The sequence below is a fragment of the Episyrphus balteatus genome, chromosome 2, assembly GCF_945859705.1.
Source record: "Episyrphus balteatus chromosome 2, idEpiBalt1.1, whole genome shotgun sequence".
NCBI lineage: Eukaryota > Metazoa > Arthropoda > Insecta > Diptera > Syrphidae > Episyrphus > Episyrphus balteatus.
The window spans coordinates 26,507,751-26,533,480 of NC_079135.1; the positions used below are offsets into that span (position 1 = coordinate 26,507,751).

Below are 25,730 nucleotides of genomic sequence, written 5' to 3' on the forward strand. Positions count from 1 at the left end.
TTTGTTTACGGTTCATAAATTTTATAGATAAGAAAATTTGTTCAAAGTTAAAAAAAAATATTATTATTATATTATTATATAATACAGTACATTCTCGATTAACGCAACTAATTAAAACAAGGGTGGTTGCAATGACCGAGTAAATAATTTTTAGGTTCAATATGAGATGTAAAGCGAAAATATCAGAAACGCAACACTAACAAATATATTTTATGCAACAAATTTCTGTCCAATAAAATATAATTGATATGAAACGAAAGAAATGGAAGTTAATTCATTACGATAAGTACGTAATTACGAATGTTTAGTTCTTTATCCAAATTTAATTATTTTATTTCGAAAAAATGGGATATTTTTGTTTGGATTTTTTAGTTTGTTAGATTTTAAAAATTGACATATCTAGCAATTTTTGAACAATCAACTTTTTTCAATAAGGGTTAAATTTTGGTCAGTTCATCGTATTTTTGTATTGAAAGTTGCACTTATCGAGTCAATTTTTGTACAAGAGTTGCGATTACTGCGTCAACAATGATAAAAATTGGGGTGTTGCGAAAATCGAGGAATTGCGTGAATCGAGAGTTGCGTTAATCGAGAACGTACTGTAATATTATTTAAATTAATTTTTTTTTCAATGAAGCAATCGAAAAAGATAAAAACTCGTACGGCAGGGTTGCCATTGTTACTTTTTACTTCTTAAATCTGAAAATGAAATAAAACATTTTCCATGAAACTTATAAACTAAAAAAATTCTTGTTGTCATAAATCAGTTGAGTTTTTAGCAAAAAAAATATTAAATACTAATAAAGTATTGTAAGTAAGATGACATAAATAATAGTTTAATCGTGTTGTTGTTGATGTTTTGAAAATTGAGTCCATAAAATACAAATAAAAAATGTAATTCATAATAAAAAAAAATAAATAACTATAGAAAAATTAATGACCAAAAAACTTGAGTTTCTAAGAAACAATACCTTAAAAAAATTCAAAACAACAACAACTTTTGACCATGACCAGACAATAATAATAATTTACGAAAAAATACCAAAGAAGAATTATTTTTAGTATTTTTTTTTTTTTTTATTTCTCTCAATCACTTTGGAAATCAGAATCAGGATCTTACGATTTGTTTACCGTTTGGTCTGCTAAATGAAATATATCAAATCAATGAATGAAAACGAGTGAATTTGGTGCGTATACATCCATAAGTTTCTTCAATTAATTATAATGTTATTTTTTAATTTTTAACACAAAATTATATTTATTTTCAAAGCCAAGAATATGAACTTTTATTGTGCCAAATTTGAACTTTTTAAATTGAAAATTGCAAAAGTAATAGATTTTTAAAGCTTAAAATAAATAAAAAATAAATTCTCTCGTTATTCAATTTCGCTTGTAAAACGAAAAAGGATGAAAATGGGAAAGTTTTTATTTTTGTTTCTTAATCTTCAACAAAAATAGAATGCAAAACAGTCATTAACTCAGCGGAGGCAGCCGGAGCCAACATAGAAAACTCTAGTTGAAAACGAAATAATGAAAAAAAAAGTTCACCACACTCAATTTTTTTTTTAAATTAATTGTTCCATTAAATAAAAAAAAATCTTATAGTTTTGGAAAGAAGAGATTACAAGCTTTTCAAAAATGTATAACATTAATAAAGTTTATTAAAAAACTAACGAAATATCTGAGTTCAAAATGTCTCTTTTTAAAAGTAGCAAAATATAAAATAACAAAATGCGGTGTTTGAAGGTTGTTTTAAGTACCTAGAATAAATATTATGTGGAAAAAATTACTGTATCGCAAAGAGCTCTATTTCTATATAATAACCCCATCATTAGATTTTTGGAATTGCGAAATTCGTGAAAACCATTTTTGAGACGCTCAACCCCCTTTCGTCCCATTGTGCGTCGGTGCGTGCGTCGGTGAGTCGTCACAAAAAGCTGTACATGAAGCTGCAGCCTAAACGGGTTGAGGGATTTTCTTGAAATTTGGTACAGATGATTTTTTTGTAATTTCCAAGGTTGGTTTTTTTTTGTTTTTAAATATCTCGCTTTAAACGTATACCTCCCATACAAAGTTTTGGAGTTATTGCAACTTTCTCGATAACGGCTCTAACGATTTTGATTAAATTTAACATACGTAATGCTGTTTGCAGTTCCAACATAACTGCGTTTTTAGTTTTTCTCAAAAAATGCGGATAGTGAAAATATGACATTAACTATTTTTTAAATCGCGGATGTCGGCTCTTCCCGTACATCTTAATGGAGTTATTGCAATTTTCTCGTAAATGACTCTAACGATTTCGATTAAATTTTACACAAGTAATGTTATACGTAAATCTAACGTAACTGCATTTTTAGTTTTTCTCAAAAAATACGGATAATGGAAATATGACTTTACATTTTTTTTAATCTTTGATGTCGGCTCTTCCCGTACACCGTTAATAAGTTATTACAATTTTCTAGACTAAATTTGACATACATAATGCTTTAAGTGATTTTAATATATGTAGCTAATTGCGTTTTTTGTTTTTGTCAAAAAAACGCGAGTAACAAAAATATGGCGTAAGAAAAACTAAAAAAAAATAATTTCGTATTTTTGCATTTCTTATGAAATTCCTTAAAAAAAAATCAAATTTTAACTAATTCAAAATATTATTTTTTTAAATCTTTGACATAAAAGCTACTTTTATCATAAGAGCAAGTACGTGCGGCCCCAGTCGTGCATTTTATTTAGAATTGTTCTTAATTTTAAAATCACTTATAGTTTTTGTACAAAAATTTGCATTAAAATCGGTCGTGTCGCGAAAAAGTAAGACATCAAGAAAATGGTTCTATGCCAACAATTGGTAATAACGGTCCAAAAATATACTTTTTTTTATTTCAAAAACATGACTACGGCCACATTACGTGGATTTTTTTTTTAAATCAAAATCGTTAAAACTACCTTTTTCATTTTGGTCATATGGCAAGTAACCTTAAATTTGGTCCTAAAAATAAAATTTCAATTTACCCTCCCAGAAGCTTTTAAATATACGTAAGTTAGACAGACAGACAGACATACAGAATTGTCAGACCCACTTATTCTTTATTCTCTATACTCGTAGTGTCATGTCTGATTTTTATCTCGAGTTCGTTTTCTAGCAAGTAAAAAGTTAGGATTTCTAATTAACATTTTCTTAAAATAACAAAAATTAATTTCAGTATTCTGTATCCTGTTATTTTTTTTATTAAAATATCCATATCTATCAATAAAATCCCTGAGAGTAAATATTTCCATCTCAAAATTCCTTTAAACGAACCAAAACTTGAGCTGCTGCAGCATATGGTGATGCTAATGCATATGAAGCAGTATCATAAGCAGTAGCATATGGAAATGCAACCAAAGGAGCTGAATAGGCTAATAGAGCAACAATACCAGGCTTAGCAGCAAAGAAGCACACAGTGAACTATATGAACCAAAAAAAAAAGTAATATAAAATTAAATCTTGTGTGTTATCCTTTAAAATCCTTTTGGTTTTGAAAATCTTCACTTACGAATTTGAACCATGTTTGTTTGTTGTTGTTGTTGATTAAGTTTTCGTGAGTTTTCGCTGTGTAATAGGAAACTTTATGTGGACTCACTGCGAAGGAGTTTTCCCTTGGCACGTACCATCAACAATACACACACGCGCACTCAAAAAACTACAAAATTTGCATTTTTGGGGCAACTTTTGTTGTCACACAGAAAATACCAAAATGTTTTAATTAGTTGCAAATTAACAAAACAGAGTTTTCCTAAGCGCAACTACACTCTAAACCCCTTCTTTCAATCTTCTTCTTCAATTTGTCTGATGGGAAAGAGGTAAGGAAATGCTTTTAGCAAATTTCGAGCATAGAAACTTGCAAGGAGAGATAATAATAAAACCATCATTAGGGATTTGTTTCAAGGATCTGCTTGCCTGGCGTTTCCTCTAATGTGTATCCTCATGAGTGTGTTGCTGCGCACACACATTCGAGGCAGGCTTTGGAACACTTTTAATTGAACCAAATTGAGTTTTCATTTAAAAGTCTTCGCTAACAGATTTTCTTATGTTCTTTCTCTAACAAAACAATGCCACCACCGCATTTAAGGCGTGTGTATTGGGTGGTAAAGGGTGGTAAAGGATAATTTGATGGGGTGTGCGGGTAATGAAGTTCTCACATGTGCTCGGGATATGGATGATGTTGGAATGGCATTATGTATTCCAAGCATGCAGCACAGCGGAACCAAAATTAAAATTAAAGGAATCCCAAGACTGACTCCTACTGACTCATGTGTGTGTTTGTGTGCAACACTTGTCATGTGCTAGAGCAGAAAATTAAAAATTGAAAAAAAAAAAGAAATGAACAACCGAAGCTATTGCGGGTCCCCACATAAAGGGGTTAAGCTTTTCTTGATTGTTTCTTGGCGTCAGCACAGAAATGTACCGCATACATTCAACACAACAAAACCCATTAAAATGTCGCACAGTTTTCCATTCAACTTGACATCCGAAGCAGAAGCAAGAGCAATGACGACGTCAGTTGCAGTCTTTGTCTCATATAAGACGGATTTTGGTATTTTGTCAAGGTCAGGTCCTGACTTCGTGCATTTATCTTAAAGACTATATTGTTTTTATTCTTTGAATGCTTTTATGACCTTGAGATGTGTGTTCTTCTTTCATCAATCATGGGCAAAGCTGTGAATTGCCTCTTTAAATGAGAATAATTCCTTGAAGCAATTTAAATCAAAACACATTCTTCCAAAAAAAAAAATAATACTAAAGTGGAAAAGACATTAAAGTCCCATAAATGCTAAAAGAAACAATAAATCTCAATGAATTCAAGTACAAGTTGGATAGGTACCTCGCCGGTGTATACTTTATTGGTATTCCATGAGCCAAGCTGTGCAATGTTAAAATAATTAGCATGTTAGAGCCGTTCAATGATGGGACGTGCTCGTAGCAAGTTCGTTACTGTTTCACACTTTAATTTAGTATACAAAGTCGAATATTTGGCTTTTTAGTTTTTGGTGAACTATAAAAAGCAACCGATACCGGAGAATAGTTATCAGTTTCAATTCAGATATTCCCTGAAAACAATCAAAAAACTTTAATCAAAATGTTCAAATTCGTAAGTTTTTATTTTTTTTATTCTGCAAGAATTAAGGACTAAATTTTGTAACTTTTTTTATTTTTGATTTAGATTGCTTTGTGCTTCTTGGCTATTGTCGCTGCTGTCGCTGCCAAGCCAGCAATTGTTGCTGCACCATTGGCTTATTCATCACCATTGATTGCTTCACCTTATACTGCTGCTTATACCGCTGGATACGCTTCACCATATGTTGCTGCAGCTTCACCTTATGTAGCTTCTGCTTCATATGTTGCATCACCATATGCCGCTTATTCTGCTTATCCATATGCTGCTGCTCCAGTTTTGGTTCGTTAAGGAATACTTTTTTGGTGGAAAAATGATAATGTTGACGGAAAATATGGCTATAATTTGTTAAAGTTTTATTTATCAAATTAAAAATAAAAAAGCAAACGAAAAAAAAAATCTCGAAACCAAAAAAATTTTTTTTTAAAGATTTTAACCGATTAAATGTTTTTCGGTCCATCAATGCCTGAGTTATGACTAATTGTTTAACACTAACCGATTTCAACATAGTGCCAATGTTAAGAATTTGCAAACAAACTAATATCGCAGATAGATTTCTCAAGCCCAAAACATAAAAAAAAACAACCCCCATATTACGGTTGTCTTTGAATCTATGAGCAAAGCGGCATAAAACATCAAGTCAATACGATAATTGTTTTTAAAAAAAGTTATTTCCGATCAAACACAAGGGTACATAATTTTTTAATACAACAGGTAAAATTATAACCGAAAACCTGATACACTGATGAAATTCGGGATGAAGGTTTTAGATGAATCAGACAAAAAGAATGCATAAGGTCCTAAAAAAAGGTCAAAGGGTGTTTTTTTAGGGGTAGAGTTTTCTTAAAGAAAGGTTCCATAATAGCTTACCTACATAAATTTTGTTTTATTTTTTAAACTTGTTGAAACGGTTTCGTTTATTATAAGAACTTAGAATCAGAAGAGTCCAAAATTATCTTTCACTCAAGATGTTTGTGTCAAGAAAAGATGAAATTTAGAATAAGTTAATGAAGTTTGGAAAAAAGTTTCATTTAAAACAAAAACCAAGAATCTAAACTGTCTAGAAAAATATTGTAGGTTTACCTTTTTTTTTTGGGAAATGTAGAAACAGTCCGCCATAAGTCCGATAAAATCAATGGTATAAATTATAATTTTACTAAATTTATTTGTCAATGAAATAATGAATGATATACATAAGTCTACACAAACGTAAACTTTTTTTTCATTCAAAAGACTGTTTTTTGGAGGTGTACCGAAATTATGGGATAGTTGCAAAATCTAAATACATACATAATAATAATGTTAACCAAATGAAATTAATAGTTATGTTAAATTTGAGATTGGAGGCAACAATCGAAAGTGTTTATAAATCACCATTAGAGTTAACAGGTGTGTTTTTTTATTGAAAAAAAAAATTGATGAGAAATTTGATAATAACGCAACGTTAAATTTGGGATAGAAAATATAGTAATAAAATTCACAACAACTATTACCATTATGATTTTTAAGAACACTTTTTTTAATTCTTTTAAGTCGTGACAGTTAAAAAATCTTGTATTTTTAGTCACAATATCGTTCGGTGTACTACAATTTTCGCTCAAAATAGAATGATTTGTTGACAGGTTATTTTAAAATAAAGTTAAAGTTATTTGAAATTTCAAAATTTGACTCAATAAAAATTGACCAAAAAATATTTCAGTAATTAATTTTTTTTATTTTTTTTTCTTTTCAGGTGAGTCAAACAATTTAATTATATTTCAACAAAAAAACCGTAAGTTTAAAAAAATTTAAAACTCATTCACTAAAAAAATATAATTAGTACAGGTAAAATAGGCATTAAAAAAAAAAAATTGTTACACTCATGAAACTTGGAAAAAAGTTTGCTTTTAGGATAAGAACCAAGTACCTATATAAAAAGTCTATAAAAAAAGTTGGTAGGAAGGGTGTTTTTTCGCGGACAAGAGGGAGGGGGTGAAGGTCAAAAATATACTGAAAAAAATTGTTTGTCGAACATAATCATATGACACATGTTTTCAAGGTATTTTTTGATGCTGAATCTAATGACATAAAAATAAAGTCAATACGATTGCTCTAAGAAAAGTTATTGCCGATTAAAAACAAGGGTGCTTGTTTTTTTGACTAAGTAAAATATAACCGAAGCCCATATGAAAAACATGCTACACTGATAAAATTCGGGATTAAAGGATTTATAAAGTTCTTAAACATATTTTTGGTGAAAGGGTGTTTTTTTTTGATGGGTTAAGTTGTGTGTGAGGAAGGTATCATAACAGCTGAATTAAATTTTATTAATTTTTAAAACTTGGTGTAAATATTTTGGTTGGTATAAGAATTAAGAATCTATAAAGTGTACAAAATTATCTTGAATGAAAGGGTGTTTTTTTTTTTAAGAAATGATGAAACCACAAAAACTAGGAAAAAAATTGCTACACCAATGAAAATTGGTAAAAATGTTTCATTTATAACAGAAACCAAGAACCCGAACATCTATACAAAAATTTTAAGTTAAAGGGTGTTTTTTTGGGAAATAGGGAAAAATCCGCGATAAGTCCGATAAAAACAGTGGTATAAATGGTACCCTTACGAAATTCATTAAATATGTTCTCTTTCAAAAAGGAATTTCGAATAATGTAACTCTATAATTTTTTTTTTAATGTGAAAGGGTGTTTTTTTAGAAGTAAAGAAAATATGGGTAGATTTGAAAAAGTCTATTAGAGTAATATTAGTGGTATCATATTGAAATTTAGCAATTATGTTACTTTTAAGATAAGAAACAAGAATCTAAAGTGTCTATAAAAATATCATGGCTAAAAGGGTGTTTTTTTGAGTGAAAACAAAAAAGATGGGTCACCCAAATGAAATTTGGTAAAAACATTGATTTTGGGATGAAGCAAGAATAAAGAGCTTTCATAAAAAAAATGTTGGTGAAACTGTGTTTTTTTTCTGCAATTGGTATCATTTATACCACTTTTTTGCCTATTTAGGCAAGAAATATTCACAATTTTTTTAAATATCAAATACTATTAATAGAATGTTAACCAACAAATTGTATAAAACTTCGATTTTGCATAATACCTATGACCGTTTTCCTAATTTAAAAAAAATCTAATATCGTGCATTCAAATCTGATGTACCAAATAAACATTTCTTTAGTCGTTTTTTTTAGATCATCTAAGCAATTTTAGGTAGGTATAAATGAAAAAACTTTGAAGTATTTGAAAATACCGACACTTAAAAATAACCATTAACAACATCGGAGCATCATCATCAAAAGCAAATCAACTTCATTCAAATGGAATCCGGTTTACTAAATGGTAGAGAAGAAACATCAAAACTTATTGGAGAATATTTTGCGATGTGAAAAATTTGTCTTTATTTCTTATTTTTAAAGTTTTCTGAAGCCACATTTTATAAAATCACAAAAAATTGTTATTTTTATTTTGCTTGATTTCAAGCCAGTTCTTATATTTACACTTAGAGCAAAACTCGACATGTTATTGGTATTTTGGAATCAAAAAGTTTCATTTTGAATCGTTATGCTTAGTTGTAATCAATACACATTCCAAAATTTATTCATTTCGTGTAAATTCAAAATAATGTGTTTTGAATTAACTTGTTATATGACATTCAGTTTGTCTAACATCCATTAATTTTTTTGTATTCTGTTCTTACTAGGAACTTCAAATTCCAAGCATATGACAATTGTTTTTCAGTTGCAGAAAAAAAAATCGCTTCAGTTGACATATCGCCTAGAATTTCACTCCCTTACTGTGTTCCACGCATGTATCCTGCAACTTGACGATAAAGTCTTCTTTTGTTCTAAATATAAATCACTTCAATATCTATGCATATCGTCGGCGTTGTTAAAAAAAAAACAAAGAAAAACTGTTAACCAACTCTCAAACTCTGTCATCCTTCATTCAATTTTGTTCGTTCCTGAATATTTCAAAAACCCAAACTTGAATACAAAAAAAAAAACCAAAAAAAAAAAAAATCCTCGCAGATATGTCACTCCCACAGTTCCATCTCCCACATTGTCGTCGTCATCGCCATCGTCTCTCCCTTATCTACAATCCGCCATATCGTCGGTGAAACCAGAAAAGTGTGTAACTCCATTTTAGCAAATTTTATAGGAGAGCAAAAAAACAAAATCGTTTTGAAGGCATTTGTATGAGTTTTCATTTTCTAATTTGCTTATAAAATAAAAACTATGAACTTTAAGGGGATTCTGAGTTTAAGGAGCGGTAGATATTAGGTTTTTCTAACAGATGGCATTCAAATCTAGTTTTCAGAAAATTTGGAGTTACACACTTTTCTGGTTTCACCGACGATATGCAAATTTCCCTTTTACACAAATGATTGACTCAAAGATTGAAACGGCGCATCCATGCGATATGCGATGCAATGCCCATTTGCCCATTGCAGCTCCAGCCACAGTAACGCAACAGCACACAGAAACGCTTTTAGCTTTTTCCCTCTTTTACCGACCCAAAAATTTTCGCAGCACGCCTCAAACGGCGCTGTGAATCAAAATTACAGAGTGATATGTTCATGTCCAGTTGCAGTCATAGAGTGTCCTCTATGTCTACAGTTGCATATAGAAGAGTAGTTGATGGTGTCCTCTTGTTCTCGTTGTGTAACAAAAACGAACTAAAAAAATGGATTTGGTTTTTGATAAATGTGCGTGCAGTAGCCAGAGACCAAAGGATCTCCTGCGGAATCGATTCCGGTTCCCAAATACCGCCGCAACGATGCGTGAATTCATTAAAGGGAATGAATAGTGTTTGTGAGTTTTAGAATTCATGACAGAGAGGGTTTTATATTTTTTTGGTCTATTCTGTGTATACTCGTTTTGTAATGTGTAACGAAGGTCTCTGAGTGCGCTTTGAAGATAATTTGATGAAGCGGGCAAAACGATACAATGTTTCGTGGTAGCCGCAGTCGTTTGAGATTACATATTGGAACAAAAATTGTTTACTTCTAAAATTTCAAGCGAATAATGGACCAAAGGTTTTTAGAATTTGAGTTCAACAGAGTTTATCTTTGTTAATTTTAAAATCTCTTTAACCAAAGCGTTTTAATAGGACTCGTTTTTGATCAGTTTTCAAAATGTGCTTCAAACGTTTGATAAGTTTTCAATTAGATTAAAATGTGTGCAATATTTGAAATATCAGAAATGAATAGAGTTGACCTCAAAAATTGATATTGGTTTTACTTTCAAGTTCAAATCAAACTAAATTCATTCCTGGAAGGTTTTGAATGAACAACAACCCAAATAACATTTCAGCTAAGTTTTAGCTTTTAATAAACTTTAAAACGGTTGTTGGGCACACTTTTAGAAAAAAAAGGTTATACAAGTTAGACCCTTGATAACAATGTCCTTATAACAAGCAGTGGCGTAGCTAGCCCTTTGGGGGCCCCCTCCATCTCCTAGACTTGGACACAGCCTTAAGCCTTAACAACATTGGCTCAGAAATTGAAAATTTTCATTAGAATTTGGCACATTTCGTATTTTGAAAGTTAACTTTTGAGCTAACTTGTATTTTTAAAACCTTAAATAATTCATAAAGAATAGAGCTACAAAATTAGAGTTTGCACCGTAAAAGCTATACCCAATTACTAACTATTTTTTAAAAAATTTCCACTGGCCGAGCAAACCGGAAGTGTATTTTTTAAACTTAAAATTGAAATATGAAACTACGCATAAGATCTACAAAATTGATTTTTGGACAAAAAATTGGAATCTGAGATTAGTTTTTCTTTGATTCCACCACAAAGGATCCACCAAAGTAAGGGACGCAATAATTTAGCAAGTTCTTTTATTTTGTGTTGATCCTTGTTTTTTTACAATATTTAAAACGGAAACCGTTTACCTAGTCCTAGTGTGTCGAACATTATTCAGAAGGCTCTAAAATCCGAAATATCCCAGGCGGCAATTGTAAACGTTGACTTTAGAGAACGATTCCGAATTTGAAATTCCTACATATAACTTCTGCCAACAAATCAAAAAAGTGCTTCGTTATGTTCCTGCTTTTATGTCTCACTTCCAAAAAAAAAAAAATTTGGCTTTCTCTTAGTCATTTGGTTCAATCTGAAGGACTTTGGAAACAGAATTTATATTTTTAAACACAATAATCGTTTCTTAAATTTTAACATTCGTTTCGTTGATCTAGATACACAGAAAAAAAAAAAACTATCCAAAAGACACATGTACAAAATATGGTTATCAGAAAATGTTTAATACTCAATTTTTTTTGGGGCCCCTATATCTCGGGGGCTCTGTTACATGGATACCGCTGATACAGCGGTAGCTACGCCCCTGCTTATAAGGTCTTTAAACGAAACTCTACCGAAGCTTTCAGATTTGACAGTTGGCTGCGGAAGAGCTTGTACAAATCTTAAAGAAATTATAGAAACAAAAATAAAAAAAATCTTTATGAAATCAAAAATTTTATTTCTTCAAATAGCAGAAATGTCCGAGCATTACCAGAAAATGTTATTAGAAGTTGTTAAACAAGTTCGAAATTCTATAAGCAATTTAATTCTGTAGCAAGCTTTCTGCAAACTCTTTAAAAGTTATTGCCTGTGAGATTTTAATTTACAAAAGCTGTTGGGTTAGCATGTTCATAGGCTGAAGTTAAAGCTATTTTACGGGGACTAACCCGATCATCAGACTCATTTTAGTGGTGCTTTTTTCACTTGCATCATCACTGTTGGTGTGAAAAAGCCATACAAAACCCCCCTTCTAAAAAATTCCTTACTTATTTATACTATCACCAACTTCAAAGTAAGGAATTGGCATCAACCCATTTTTCAATGAATAGTCCAAAAAGTAAGCCCTCAGAGAGCAGCCCTGGGGAATGCCAGCAGATATAAGAAACTGTTCGAACAACTTTGATCCATCCCACACCAATTGACATTGATGGAAAAAGTGGTTTGATCTGTAATACCAGAAATTTTCTGCTTCCATAAGCTACTATAGAAGCTATACTTCAACTTCTTTTATATTTGAGTTTTTTGTGCTGTGCAAAAAAGAGAACAATACAGAGTTATTAATCCTGTTCAGTGTCCATATATGATTTTTTTTTAACGAAGCTTCGACCAAGTTTATAAAAATCTTTAAAGACACTAACCTACGACGGATAGTTTTGATAAATCTTCTATAACCGCTTTATAGAAGTTTTATAGAAGTTTTATCGAAGTTATTCGGTTTTTAAACTTAAAAGACATTTTATATAGGCACTACTTATTTTTTCTGTTTGCACCCTAACCTTGTGTGGAATCTATGTATTCATTCATTATTTCTCATTCCACAAAAGTTTGAGAGACATAGTTGAAATGTCAGAAAAAATGGGTTCCATTCCACTTTTCTTGTTTCATTCATCTCTCATGTCTCATGATAGTTATTTTTCGCTCAGTTTCCCCTTTTCTTTCTCTGACAGATTCCACAATCCATGTAAATAATAAATTCCATCCACACACACACAAACACTCTGACAAAATCAAATATTAAATTATGGAAAAGCCGGTATTTCTTCACTGTTTCATAGATTTGTATTTGTCTCTTTCTATCGCATTATTTGTTTATTTTGACCATCATGATAGTTTTTGTTTTTTTTTTCCTTTTCTTTTTCTGTCTACAATTCCTTCTGTGTTTCTCTATTTCTATTTTCTGTTTGGAACTACCACCACCAGCGCCACATATACACCATTTGAGCGGACAGCAGCGGTAGCGCGGACGGAATACAAAATGAATGAATTTCAATTGATTTTTTTCATGTGTTTTATTTTGTTGAATTTTCTACTCTGTTTTGCGCAATGTTGGAACTTGGGTGGTTTGTGGGGTGGTCGTTTTTGTTGTATTGGGTTCGAATTCGTTTGCCTATAAAATAGGGTGGTGAATGGTGGTGGTGGTGGCGGATGTGGGTTTTGCATTGCATTTTGGGGGGGGGGGGGGGGGGGGAAATGAAAATAATGACAAGTAGTGGAGAATCTGTTGGGTTAGTTCAACTTTAAATGGACCAAAGTTCGAAATGGGATGATAGAGAGAAAGAAATGATGATGATTTTTTTCATTTATTCTTCTTTTTGTTTGTTTTGGAAGTTAATTGATTTTTTTTTTTACTCTAGGCTTTTGTCATTTCATAGGACAACGATGGAGAGTTTAATAATCCTTAAAATGACTAAAAAACAAGAATAGGAAGGATGGTACAGTAGTAGTTAGAGAATGAATGCTATATTCCTTTTGTTGTTTTTTTTTTTGGGTTGATGGGTGTAAAAAGGAGATGAGAGGAAGAAAAATAAAGTTTTGCATTTACCTAATTGATTGGAAAACTAACGACAGGATCAATTTGATGGCTTTTAAAGATAGAAAACAATGCCTATAGGTAACTATAGTTGTTAGAGAACTTTTGAACAGAGACACAAGAGTGGGTAGAGATTAAAACTTCAAGATTATGAAGAAGACAATATTTGAAGACATTCAATGGATTTGGGTTAAATAAATTGAACAGAAAAAGATTGAAGTGAAGATGAACATTAAAGGATAGATGATAGTTTTGTTTAAGAGAGAAAATTATTTTTCAAAGGAAAATCAAAATTGTAATGCATAAAATTGTGTAATGTACCTATAAAGATATAATCAAATGTTAATTTGTAAACATAAATCGATATACCTACATAATACATGTTTTTATTTTATGATAAATGTTTACTAAACAACTTGCATCTTATAAAGGTACTTATCTTTTGACAATTATAGCTTTTGATGAATGAAAAAAGAATCTTAATCTGCTTTAGGATTGCCAAAGGACTAAAAAACTACTGTACACATTTTTGTTTTTACAGAAAAAAAAAAAAAAAAACAGATTTTATATTAAGGATGTTAAAAGTAGAACATTTAATTTTGAATGGAGCAATAAAAGTTTTTGCACACTTATGGTTTTGAAGACTTGTGTTTACTCCTTTTTCACGATTTATTAATTGTCTTCCAGCAACTATCTTTATTTATATATTACAATAATAAGTTAAATTTACATTTCACATTAAAATTTATAAATGCGATCAGATTCGTAGGTTTTGATAATAAGATAAAATTATAATGAAGCTCAATAATGCTATCAACAAAGTATGTTGAATGACCAACAAAATTCTTTTAATATAATTCATTTAAAAAAAAAATCATTTTCTTAGGTATACTCTTTTGTTCAAAATTTTGTAGTAACATTCATTGCAAGATGCTGAAAATGTTAAAATTAACAAAAAAAATAAAACAAACAGTTAATATTTTGTTCAGTTTACACATTTAATACTAAAACAGGTTATTAAGCTTTAAAATTATGTTTTCAGATTTCATAAAGCGCTTTTGTATTTAAAGACCTTTCAAACGCTCTTATACTTTAAGCGTTTTAAGCATCGAGTCGGTAGGTAGAACTGACATATTCTTTTATTTAAGGAACGTCTTTGCAAGGCTATCGAGAGCTTATAAGAGCTATACATATTTTCATACGCTTAGTTTTTGCAGCACTTGATTTCGAGTAGGTATTTAATGTTTTTTCCTTGTGTCATGAAACACGATTTTGAAAAAACATGGTAAGTAGGTTATTCAAAAAAAAAAAAGACAAAAATACTTTTTTCCTTATTTTAGAAATAATTTTCTGCGTCTTCAGTTTGCATTGATGGAGTACGAAACTGATTAAGAAGAAAAAAAGTTAATGTTACTAATTCAGCGTTAGGCCTATAATACCTTGTTTTCTGACGTATCTATATAAATAATTATCCCCTTTTGATTTTAATCAAAAACATTTATTCCGGAGTTCAATATTTGATGAATAAAATGCAATTTTCCCAGGTTTAAAGGGACCTTGAAAATATGTCTTCACTTACGGCCATATTATTCACTAGTTTAAAAAATCCATCTGGATGTAAAGAAATTGAAATGTCAAAAATAAATCCAATTCCATGATATTCACTATCACACAGAGAAAAAATAGTTATTTTTAACTATTTTTTTTTAAACTATTTTCATAGTTAAAATCGGGATAACTATTTTGGATTTGGATTTATTTTTGACATTTGACAATTTTTCATCCAGATGTATTTTTTAAACTAGTGAATAATATGGCCATTAGGGAAAAAGACTGTATTTTCAGTTTAAAAAAGAAAACCGAAAATTGTTTGTATCCCCTTTTGAAAAGTCACTCCTCAAGTCAAGTCTTTAAGGGGGGAAATCCCTCTGGACGACGGGTTTTTCAAGAATTTTTTTTGGAAAACTGAAAGCATTAATTAAAGTTTGGAAAAATAAATGATATTATTGACATCATGAAGTGTAAACACAATTTTTTTGAAGTAATAAAAATGGTGGCTCTACAGCCGTTTAAAGTTGATGCCTCGCATTTGCGCCGTGCAATGCCCAGGTCCAGTTAATTATTTATAATCAAAAGAGAATTTTTTTTCCATTAAAATATATTTATACGCATTGCATGAACATAAATTTTGCAAAAAAAAGTGTAAATTAAAAATTAGACACCAAAAAAACGAAAAAACACAATGTTTTTTTATAAAAAAATTGTTAAAACAAATATTTATTGTGAAAATTATATTAAACTTTTAGGTTCATGCAATGACCAATGAGTTAACGAGTAATTTGTAATTTATTTCAAGTCGATAGCTTCATTAGTTTTTGAGTTACGTTGCACGGCGCGGAAAAAAACGTGTTTCGAGAAAAATTCGTTTAAAGTTTTCATTTTTGTACTGTGGTAGGCTCGGAACCCATGGGTTTCAGAACTATCTGGGGATTTTTGAGGCTTCATTTAAGGCTAAGACCACTAAAATAGTTTTTTCGGTTGATAAATGATTTTTTTTTGGCAAAAAATTAATAATGCAAAAATAAAAAAGTTCCAGAAGGTTTTCGCCCCTTAAAGTTACATACACAAAAGAATTTCCAATTAAAAAACAACAAACAAAACACTTCTTTTCAGAGCTATTTGTTTTTATTAAAAAAGGACTGATTTTAATGGATTTTTAGCCTGTTTAGCAATGCAGATTTCTATATACATTTATAGTTATGCAGCTTGTTCAGAGATTTTATATTTAGATTATATGTTACAACTAAGAAATGTTTAATATAAATTTGTATTGAATAGATTTAATTTCAGGTTACAACTGAAGGTAAACTATGATAAAAAAAAACCTTCATTATATAGAAGAGAGATTCTTCGTGTTTAACCTGGATTTACAAGATCCTAAAGTTTTTATGTTCGAAAATTAAATTTTTTGCCCCATTTAAGGTAGCCTTAAATCCATTTTAAGCTTTTTTTGTCAAGAGTTCTCGAGAATTTTGAATATCAAATTAAAATTTTTAACTAAGATTCGAATATCTTAATAACCCAAGTAAACTAAACCGACTGATTAAAACGTTTTGGAACGAAGAAAATGGTTTTGTAAAATTTCTAATTTGAATATGTACTTATCTCAAAAAATGAGTTATAATAAACTCTGATTTTAAAGAAATTAATTAAATTGATATTAAATAAAATATCGGATAAAAACTCTTTTATTCCGCTTCATATACAATTTTTCTTAAAAACATTTTTCTTAATTTGAGCTTCCATACAATACAAACATTAAATTTCTTGAAATATTTAGGTAATACTCAAAATAACAGATATTCGTTTGTTCACCTCCCAACTAACATTTCAGCTTCGGTTAAGGTATAACAAAAGCTACATTTCAGCTTCTTTTAAACTTTAGTAAGGTTGTTGGGCATGGAAAAAGGAGAACGTTATACAAGTTTGACTCTCTATAAGGATCTTAAACGAAGCTTTACCGAAGCTCTACCGAAGCTTTGAGATTTGACAGATAGCTTCGGAACAGCTTGTATAGCTCTTTAATACATGTCTTATCGAAGTTTAAAAAAAAACAACTGCAAAAACAAAAAAGAATTCTTTTTTAGCAGGCTTTAAATCATGAATTTTATCTTTTGACCTGATATTATATATAACATTCCATTAGTATTTAGTATATATATTAATAATAATTTGAAAAGTATATAATTTTTTTACCACATCCAGGAATCGAACTTCGTATCTGCTTGGTAGTAGTCCATCATCACTCTACCCACTCGGCCATCCTAGTATATTCATTAATGAAATCAAAAACTTAATCAGTTCAAATAGCAGAAATGTCAAAGAAAAAAATGTCCGAGCTAAATTATTCAATGTCAAAACCAAAAAGTGTCCGAGCTAGATTATTCAATATCAAAACCAAAAATCAAATAAAAACTTGGTAATTTCTGTAAAGCCTCTATAAATTACTAAGCAAGCTTATCCGAAAAACGAGCTTTCTTCGTTTAAGTTTCTTTAACAGTATTTAAACAACTTATTAGAAGTTATTAAACAAGTCCGAGCTTCTATAAGCGATTAAATTCTGAAGCAAGCTCAATACAAGCTGTATACAAAGCAGAACCTGCGAGATCTCAATTTATAGAAGCTGTTGTGCTAGTTGGGCTTAACTGAGAATACAAATATTTTTTGAAAACAACACTTTTATTTATTGAGCTACCTGAATACACCCACTCCTGAAATTATTTTCATCATTTATTATTATTTGAATTTTTTCATTCTTTAATATGAAGCCTTATCATTTTGCTTATAGAACAGTTTGACAGGTCCTTTTCAAATATGATTACGATTAGTATCAAAATTATTTTTTACGTACTAAAAAAATACATACCAAATAAAAATTTGACTTCAGACTTTAACAATAGCATATTTTCAAAAATCAAATTTTCTTTTTCATTTTAAAAACAATAAAATAATTATGTAATATTTTTACTTTTATAGTACACTTGATATAAATTACACCTGGCATCACTTATTATTTCGCTAACTCTCATGCGATTTTTTCTTATCATCCACACGCATTATATTCCTTTCCCTCTTTTTCTCACTTTGTCGTGTGTTTTTCTTCAACAATATTATTATTACACCTGTATGCGTATTATATCAACCAAACCAAGTGTAGTATATTTCATCTTTTCACATTCTTCCGCAATTCAACTGCCTATCTCACTTTAACTCAAATCAATTATCATGCTTTGCTGCTTTTTATTGTATTTTCTTTCACCAGTTCGATTGTGATTTTCGTTACGGTAAGATGTTACGCTGTCGGTATTTTCATCAGAATTTCGTTTAAAACAAATTTGTTAAAACAAAAAGAAAAAAAAAATGGGAAATAAATCAATTTATTTCATACATTCTCTTGTGTTGTTTTTAACTTGATTTTTTGGGGTGAATTTTTCTATTTGAGAATTTTTAATATTCTCTCTATCTTGGTTTTTTTTTGTTCTTAATCCATTTGTACAATTCCCTGATTCTCTCTCTTCTTTCCCCTCACCAACAACTGTCACGCGTGAAAAGTCGTTCAAACAAAACATCTGTAAAAAAAAACTTGCAAGGTGTTTGTGGATCGTGTGGAGTGGATCGTGTCGCGCTGATCGCGACAACTTTTTGAAGCAAAAAATTCCTCAAAAAAAAAAAAAAAAAAAAAAAAAAAATCATGAAAAACTACAAAAATTTGTAATCTCTAAAATACACACCCTAAAAGAGTGTCGGTGTTTCTTTGCTTTTTTTGGTTGTTTCTTTCTTATCTCTTTCTTCCTCTTCTCTCGTCGTTGTTGTCGGTGGCATTGGAATGCATTGAAAAAAGTGCAAGTGTTTATTGTGCATAATTATTTTCTTAAACAAAGTAAATAACAACAACAACAAATTAAATACAGATTTGAAAAAAGTGGACAATCTTTCCGCATTACTATCTTTGGATTCCTTCCTCTTTTTTTCTCTTCTTGTTGTGTGCCTCTATTTGTCTATTTTTCTCTTACCTCCGTCCAACCAAAACCAGCATCCAATTTAATACCAAAAATCCAGTTTCCAGAATTCAAGTGGATTTAAACTTGGATACAATACAAACAAAAAAAAAAAAGGAAAAACTTTCGTCGGCAGCTGTAAATGTCAAATAAACGTGAGTTAGCTCTTTCTTTCCTTTTCTGCCTTACAACGTTTTGCATTCATACCTCTCTTTCTTACACACTATATAATTGGATTGCAATACCTCTATTATGTGTGTATTGGAACTAATTCAAGTCTAGACGAATTTTTTTTTTTTTTATTTTGTTGGGAGATTTGAATTTTCCTGGACCATCCCGACCTCTGGACCACGAACTGATGAGAAAACAAGAGAGGAGGGTGGCTTTTTTTGTTTCTTCTTTTTTTTAGTATGGGATGAATATAAAAGTACGCTTATTTTTTGTATTGCGATTTGCGAATGGTGTTATACTAAGCTCTCTGCTGATGAGCTTATACGAAGTTAGTTGAAAGGGTTAAGTTATCGTGGGAATTAACATATGTTTAAGTTTTTTTTTTTTTTTTTTTTTTTTTTGTATTTTTGGGAAACCAAAAAGTTTTAAGAGGATGAAAGTGTGTGCAGGGGTGGATTTATAATTTTGCCAGACAAATAAAAATGGATTTTAATTAACAGATGAAGGAAATGATCCAATAAAAAAGCTGAAAAAGTAGAAAAATGACAATGATAAGGATTTGTTTTAATTCACTTAGTTCATAAATAATGATCTATCCATGGCGTTCATACCACATTGAGGCTAGGGTACCTCGGGCAGAGGCGGCGCTAGACCAAAATGAGGCGTGTGCCAGAGTACATTTTCGGGGCCCCTGAGAAAATGAATTTGGACTATCATTTTGAAAAAAAGTATCAAATCTTCCGTCCAAGTTCAAGTTCAAATTTCTAATAACAAACTTAAGACAAAACGTTTCATTTCAATGTAAGCCCTGTTCCTTTGGGAGGTGGCAAAGTACTACTAGTAGTTTACTAGCGATTTCCAAGACAGTAGATGATAGTACTAGATTAACCAAAACATCTACTATTACTATACCACCACTTTAAATGAATGAATTTCCGCAATTTGATTTCTTTTATTAGGGTGCGTTTTTAGAAAAAATCAAAATCGTTAGAAATCGCTATAAACATTTTTCGAAAAAAAAACTATTTTAAGTAAAATTGATATGAAATTTTGCAGAAATTTTGTATCTACATTCCAAATTTCAGAAAAATTAAATGTAAAATTTTCTAAAATTTGACTATTCAAATAAAAAATAAAAATAAAACTTTTTTCATCAAAATATAGAAACTAATAAAAACTAACACTTGATTGCTTTTTTTCATAAAATTGTTAAAGTCATTTTTGAGTAAATTGTACTTTTCTAAAATTGGTATAATATAATATTGCTATATTTATTTTAATGTTTTAATGTAGAAATTCTTGTTTTCGTTAGTTTATATTCTTTTTTAGAATATACAAATATCAATTGAATTACCAATTGGAAAAAGGGAATAAATCCATCTCATCTTATTGTTAACAAAACGCAAATAACTGCACAACTTCTTTATTTGATGGTTCTAAGGATGTGGTTAGGCTAGTCTCACGTTAGTCTTAAAATTTGAAAATTTACACTTTTCAAAAAACTTGTAATATAGCTAAGTGCCATTGCTATATTAAAATAAAAAAATAAAATTTATCAGTAGGAAGAAGGAAATAAGGCCGGGATTTGTTTTTTTCTTTTAACTATTGTTTTTTAAAATCACTTGTATATATGATTTCTATTAGAAAATCGTTTTTTTTTTCTTTCTTTTGTATAGAGACAAGATTTACATCAAAATGTAATTTTAGGACTTATTGCATCTTTTAATTGGTGATTCAACATTGCTTTTGAGTTGAAGAAGAAGAGACCGGAAAAAAACCAAGGGGCTCTCCCTGCTAAATACAGAAAGATATATAAAAAATTGAAATTGTTTTTGTTGATGTTTGCTTTCCTCTGTTAGATACTTATCAATCATTTAATTTTTTTTTACGAAATAACTGATAAATACATAAATTATTCGATATAAATTTGTTTGAGCAAAATTTTTGATTTAAAACGTGCTTTTAAAGTTTGGTGGATTGTAAATCCGTCCGTATTTTGAAACATCAATGAATTCGCAAAATGTGTTCAAATACGGAATTTCCACTGAATAAAATGGTCCTTTTTAATCATTAAATTGGTGGCGGAAAACAGAAATGTTCTTAAGCCCTAAGTAATAAGTGTTTTAATTGGTAGAAAGTGTGAAAAAACAGTTTATATAAATTGCGAACGTAAGCGAGCAAAGAATTTTTTTTAAGGGAAATAAATTTTACCCATTTTTTACCTTTACACAAAATTATTTCATACAATTTTCTGCGAACTGAGCCTTGACAAATATCTTCAGTTTTGCAGTGTCCGGAGTATCTGAAGGAATTTCTTCAATATGCCCAGTCACAGAGAGGCTTGCGATTGATTTTGCGGCGTTTTACATATACCGTTGCGGAGCGATCTTTTTTTTGTAACTGCTATACGATTGTGGAGTGGTCTTCCATTCGATATGCAGCGAGTTACCTCACCAACCATTTTTAGGAAGAAGATTTTTGTATACCTTTTAAATCAAAATTAGTTTTTATAATTTTCTCTCTTTTTTTTATTTATAAATTTTTCATCTGTGGTTTTATTTCTTTCATAATTTTAATTTCTCATTTGTTCATATTGAATTGTACATATTTCTATTTATATTTTTATTTCTTTTTGATCATATATTAAATAACTGTTAATTTTAAACACTTGGTAAGCATCTCTAGATAATAGCAAAAGATGTAAATCTTATTGTATCATGTAAAAATTATTCAAATACAAATACAAATTTTAAATACCTATACAAAATTGAAAAATAGAAAAAAGAAAAAAAAAAACTGTTTTTATCACTGAGATTTTGTAACAAAAAATGTATTCATTTCATTGAGTTTTAAATTTAATTGGGAATTTTAAAAGCAAAATTTTATATAATCCAAGTTGCTTGGCAAACTAATTATCTGCTTCACTTGAGAAAAAAAAAAAAACAAACAATAATCTTAAATTGTTTAATTTATTTTTTCTTTAATACTTTTGCAAAAAGTGGCCAATGTATGCTTCGACTCATCTCAATGCAATTATGGAAATCGAGTGGAAACAAGCCAATTTCAATTGTTTGATTGTTTTGAATAAAGAGAAGAGACATGGTTTTTCGGATTTTATTATTTTTGAGACATTTTCATTTAGCGCCCGCGGGGCTCCTCTAAGCGCGGGGCCGTGTGCGGGGGGACACTCCGCACACCCCTTCCGCCGCCTCTGACCGCGGGAGATTATGTAAAAAATCTGTTAAAATCTGTTAAAAATTCCTATAAATAAAATAAAAACAGATCAAATAATTTCCAAATTTATCTTAAGATCATGAATTACCGAGAACACAAGATATACAAGTTATGGGCCTTTTAAGCCCTTTTAATTTATAGGGTCCCCGAAAATTAAATGGATTTTTATAATAAGGGTATTCACGTAACGAGATAATTTTCTACTGTGCAGAAAAAAAGAAAATTTTGCAAAAAGTTTAAATGTAACCCCAGCAGAAAATAATTGCGTTAACCAAGGGAAACAAACAGCTGTTTGTTAAACGTCAAATTGAATTTATAAAATTTGTTCAATTAAAAAAATAAAGTCAAGCTAATTTTGCAAATACTATGCAACAATAAAAAAAAAATTTACATAATTTGCTCAAATAAAATAATATTCTATTTTCAATATTAACATATGTACATATTTTATTTGTGGTTATTTGAATAATAAGACATAACTCGTGTTCAAAAACATATTTCAAATACGGGTATCCCAGATAGCCTATCCAATAGGTGATTGAACACACCCAAAGTTTATCAGATTTTTTTTATTCTACGGTTTCTACTTCAAATTTGTGAGATAAAATTCTATGATTTGCAGAATATTTTTCCCATACAAAATTTGAAAGCTCATTTCTACCGAAAGAAAATTCTACGGTTTCTATGGGTTTTCCGCGTTTACGTGAATACCCCTTATGTAAAAATTTCAAAAGCTTCATTTTTTTTTTGGCAGTAATACCTACAACTTTAAAGAAGCAAAATTGTTAGTTGGGTAAAAATCGAGTGAAATGAAACCGAAACTAAAAATTCCGTGAAATATAGTTTTTCAGGGATCTATTTTTTGATTTTTTTTATTAAAAAAAAAAATTACCCTGGTAGTTGAGATGTTTTGCACTTTTGTTTTTAGATATGACTTAAATGAGCCTCCCAAGCTTTGGGACAAAAGTATCGAACGCAATATTTTCAAAAATGCAAAAAAAAAAAAAAAACGTAAAAAAAATAGGTACCCAAAACTTCCAATCTTTATTGATTTTAACCTTAAAGACTAATTTTTGGAAAAAAAAACTATGTTCAATGGATATTAAATTCCCAATAATTGGAGCCAATAACCGTATCTGTAACCTAAATTGTTTCAAATAACGTCATTTTCGTGGAAATCAAAAAATGTTTTCAAATTTTTTTTTTAGTACAATTACGGCTATGTGAAGCTGGCACCCCAAATGCAAATTTTTTTTTCAAACTTGTCTGGTTCGATTGCCCAAGGCTGGCCCAGGATAGCCCAAGATTTTTTTTCGTTAGCCCACCCTTAGTTTTAAAATTATAACGGAATTATTTTTTTTCACCTCAAAAATCACAAAAAAAAACTTTTTTTTATTCTGTGTAAAAATTGTTGGTTTTGCACTGTGGTTCGATTGCCCAACGTTAGCCCAGGATAGCCCAACTTTTTTTTTCTTGATTGCACTATTTTTTCAAAAGATACAACAAAAAACTTGTTTTCATATCAGAAACCGAAATAATTTTAATTTTGTTTTCCTGTGAAAAAATCGTTAGTTTAAAACCGTGGTTTGTTTGCCCAAGGTTAGCACAGGATAGCCCAACTTTTATTTTTGCTATCCTAAGCTTAGTTTAAAAATTATAGAATAATTAGTTTTTATTCACCACACCAAAACAAAAAAGTACGTATACACCTCAGTGACCCTTTCTTAGTTTATAATAAGAACAATTAAATTCACTGGTGTTTGCATTGCGCCTCTAATGTTTTTAATTTGAATGAACATTTTCAATTGATTGAATGTAGTCCATATAACATTCCTGTTAAGGAGCTTAAGTAGACATTTAACATTAAAAACATACAAATAATTTTTCAAGTCTCAAAATCAATTTTTTTTTGTTTGCCATATAAGTAGGTACCTAGAAAAGCTACATGCTTAGTAAAATATATCCAAACGTATTTCAAAAGTAACAACAAATATAAAATTGTGTGAAGTGATTGCTTTTTCAGAACACGAAAAAACACTTTTTTCAAACTACCAACTTCTTAAAAATCAAAATTTGTTTTTTTTTTTTCAGAGTAAAATTTATGCTTTTTTCATTTTTTATTAATTAACCATTCTAATTCCAACTAATTACATCACTTTTCTTCGTTAGCCCACCCTTAGTTTAAAAGTTATAACAAAAAACTTTTTTCAAAGTACCAACTTATTAGTACAATTTTTTTGAAGTAAAATAAAAACAAAATGGCGGCTCTACAGCTCTTTAAAGCTGGCGTCTACAGTTTGCGCCGTGCAATGCCCTAGTCCAGAAAATTATTTATAGTCAAAAAAAAATTTTTTTTACAATAAAATATATTTATACGCATTTCATGAACCTAAATTTGGTAAACAAAAGTGTAAAATAAAAATTAGAGACCAAAAAAACGAAAAAACACAATGTATTTTTATAAAAAAATAGTTTAAAAAAATATTTATTGAACAAATTATATTGAACTTTTAGGTTTATGTTATGGCCAATAAGTTAACGAGTAATTTGCATTTTATTTCAAGTCGATAGCTTCATTAGTTTTTGAGTTACGTTGCACAGCGCGGAAAAAAACGCGTTTCGAGAAAAATGCGTTTAAAGTTTTCGTGGTAGGTTCGGAGCGCGTACCTAGGTTTCGGGACTATTGGAACTTTTGAGGCTTTATTTAAGGCTAAGACCACTGAAAATAGTTTCTTCGGTTGATAAATGAATTAATTACGCAACAAAAAAAAAAATAATGCAAAAATAAAAAATTCCAGAGGCAAACGAATTAGAACATTGGTTGGAAAATAAGTGGGTTTCGCAATTCTGTGTGTGTGTGTTACCCGGGTCGGTTAGACGGTCGCTGGCTATGTGTGAAATGGGCCTTACAGTGTTGTCCCTCCCCAACTGATGAAAAATGTAGTGTGGAGAATTTTATTTTTTTTTTTTTTTTTTTTTTGAGAATGCAGAAAGTGTTTAATAAAAAAAAAATACAATAAATTCAGCTACTATGTGTCTCAACTTATTATATAATTTATGTGTTTTAAACAAAAATTCGAAGGACTACCTGTAATTTACTACTGGTTGATTTTAAAACAGCAAAAAATTCGATTTAGAAGCTGCTTCCAGTCGATTCTTTTTCTTTAAAGGAATTCCAATGAAAAAAATAGCTACTAATTGCTGAAGAATCAATCCTTTTTAAATCTTTTCGAGAAAGATTTTGGTACACAGATTTTCATAATGCTCCTTTTCCGTTTTTTTCCATTCTTG

General features: G+C 29.9%; 2 protein-coding genes across 2 annotated transcripts in view; both read left to right on the forward strand.

Annotated features, from left to right (window-relative positions):
• The window catches only part of LOC129908116 (phosphatase and actin regulator 4), a 413,058-nt gene that overhangs the window by 76,339 nt on the left and 310,989 nt on the right, over positions 1–25,730 (forward strand). The window lies entirely within an intron of this gene.
• Positions 5,022–5,540, forward strand: LOC129908137 (neuropeptide-like 4). Its single transcript, XM_055984457.1, has 2 exons — positions 5,022–5,129; positions 5,202–5,540. Exons 1-2 carry the CDS (start codon positions 5,118–5,120, stop codon positions 5,442–5,444), a joined length of 255 nt encoding a protein of 84 aa, XP_055840432.1. The 5' UTR covers positions 5,022–5,117; the 3' UTR covers positions 5,445–5,540.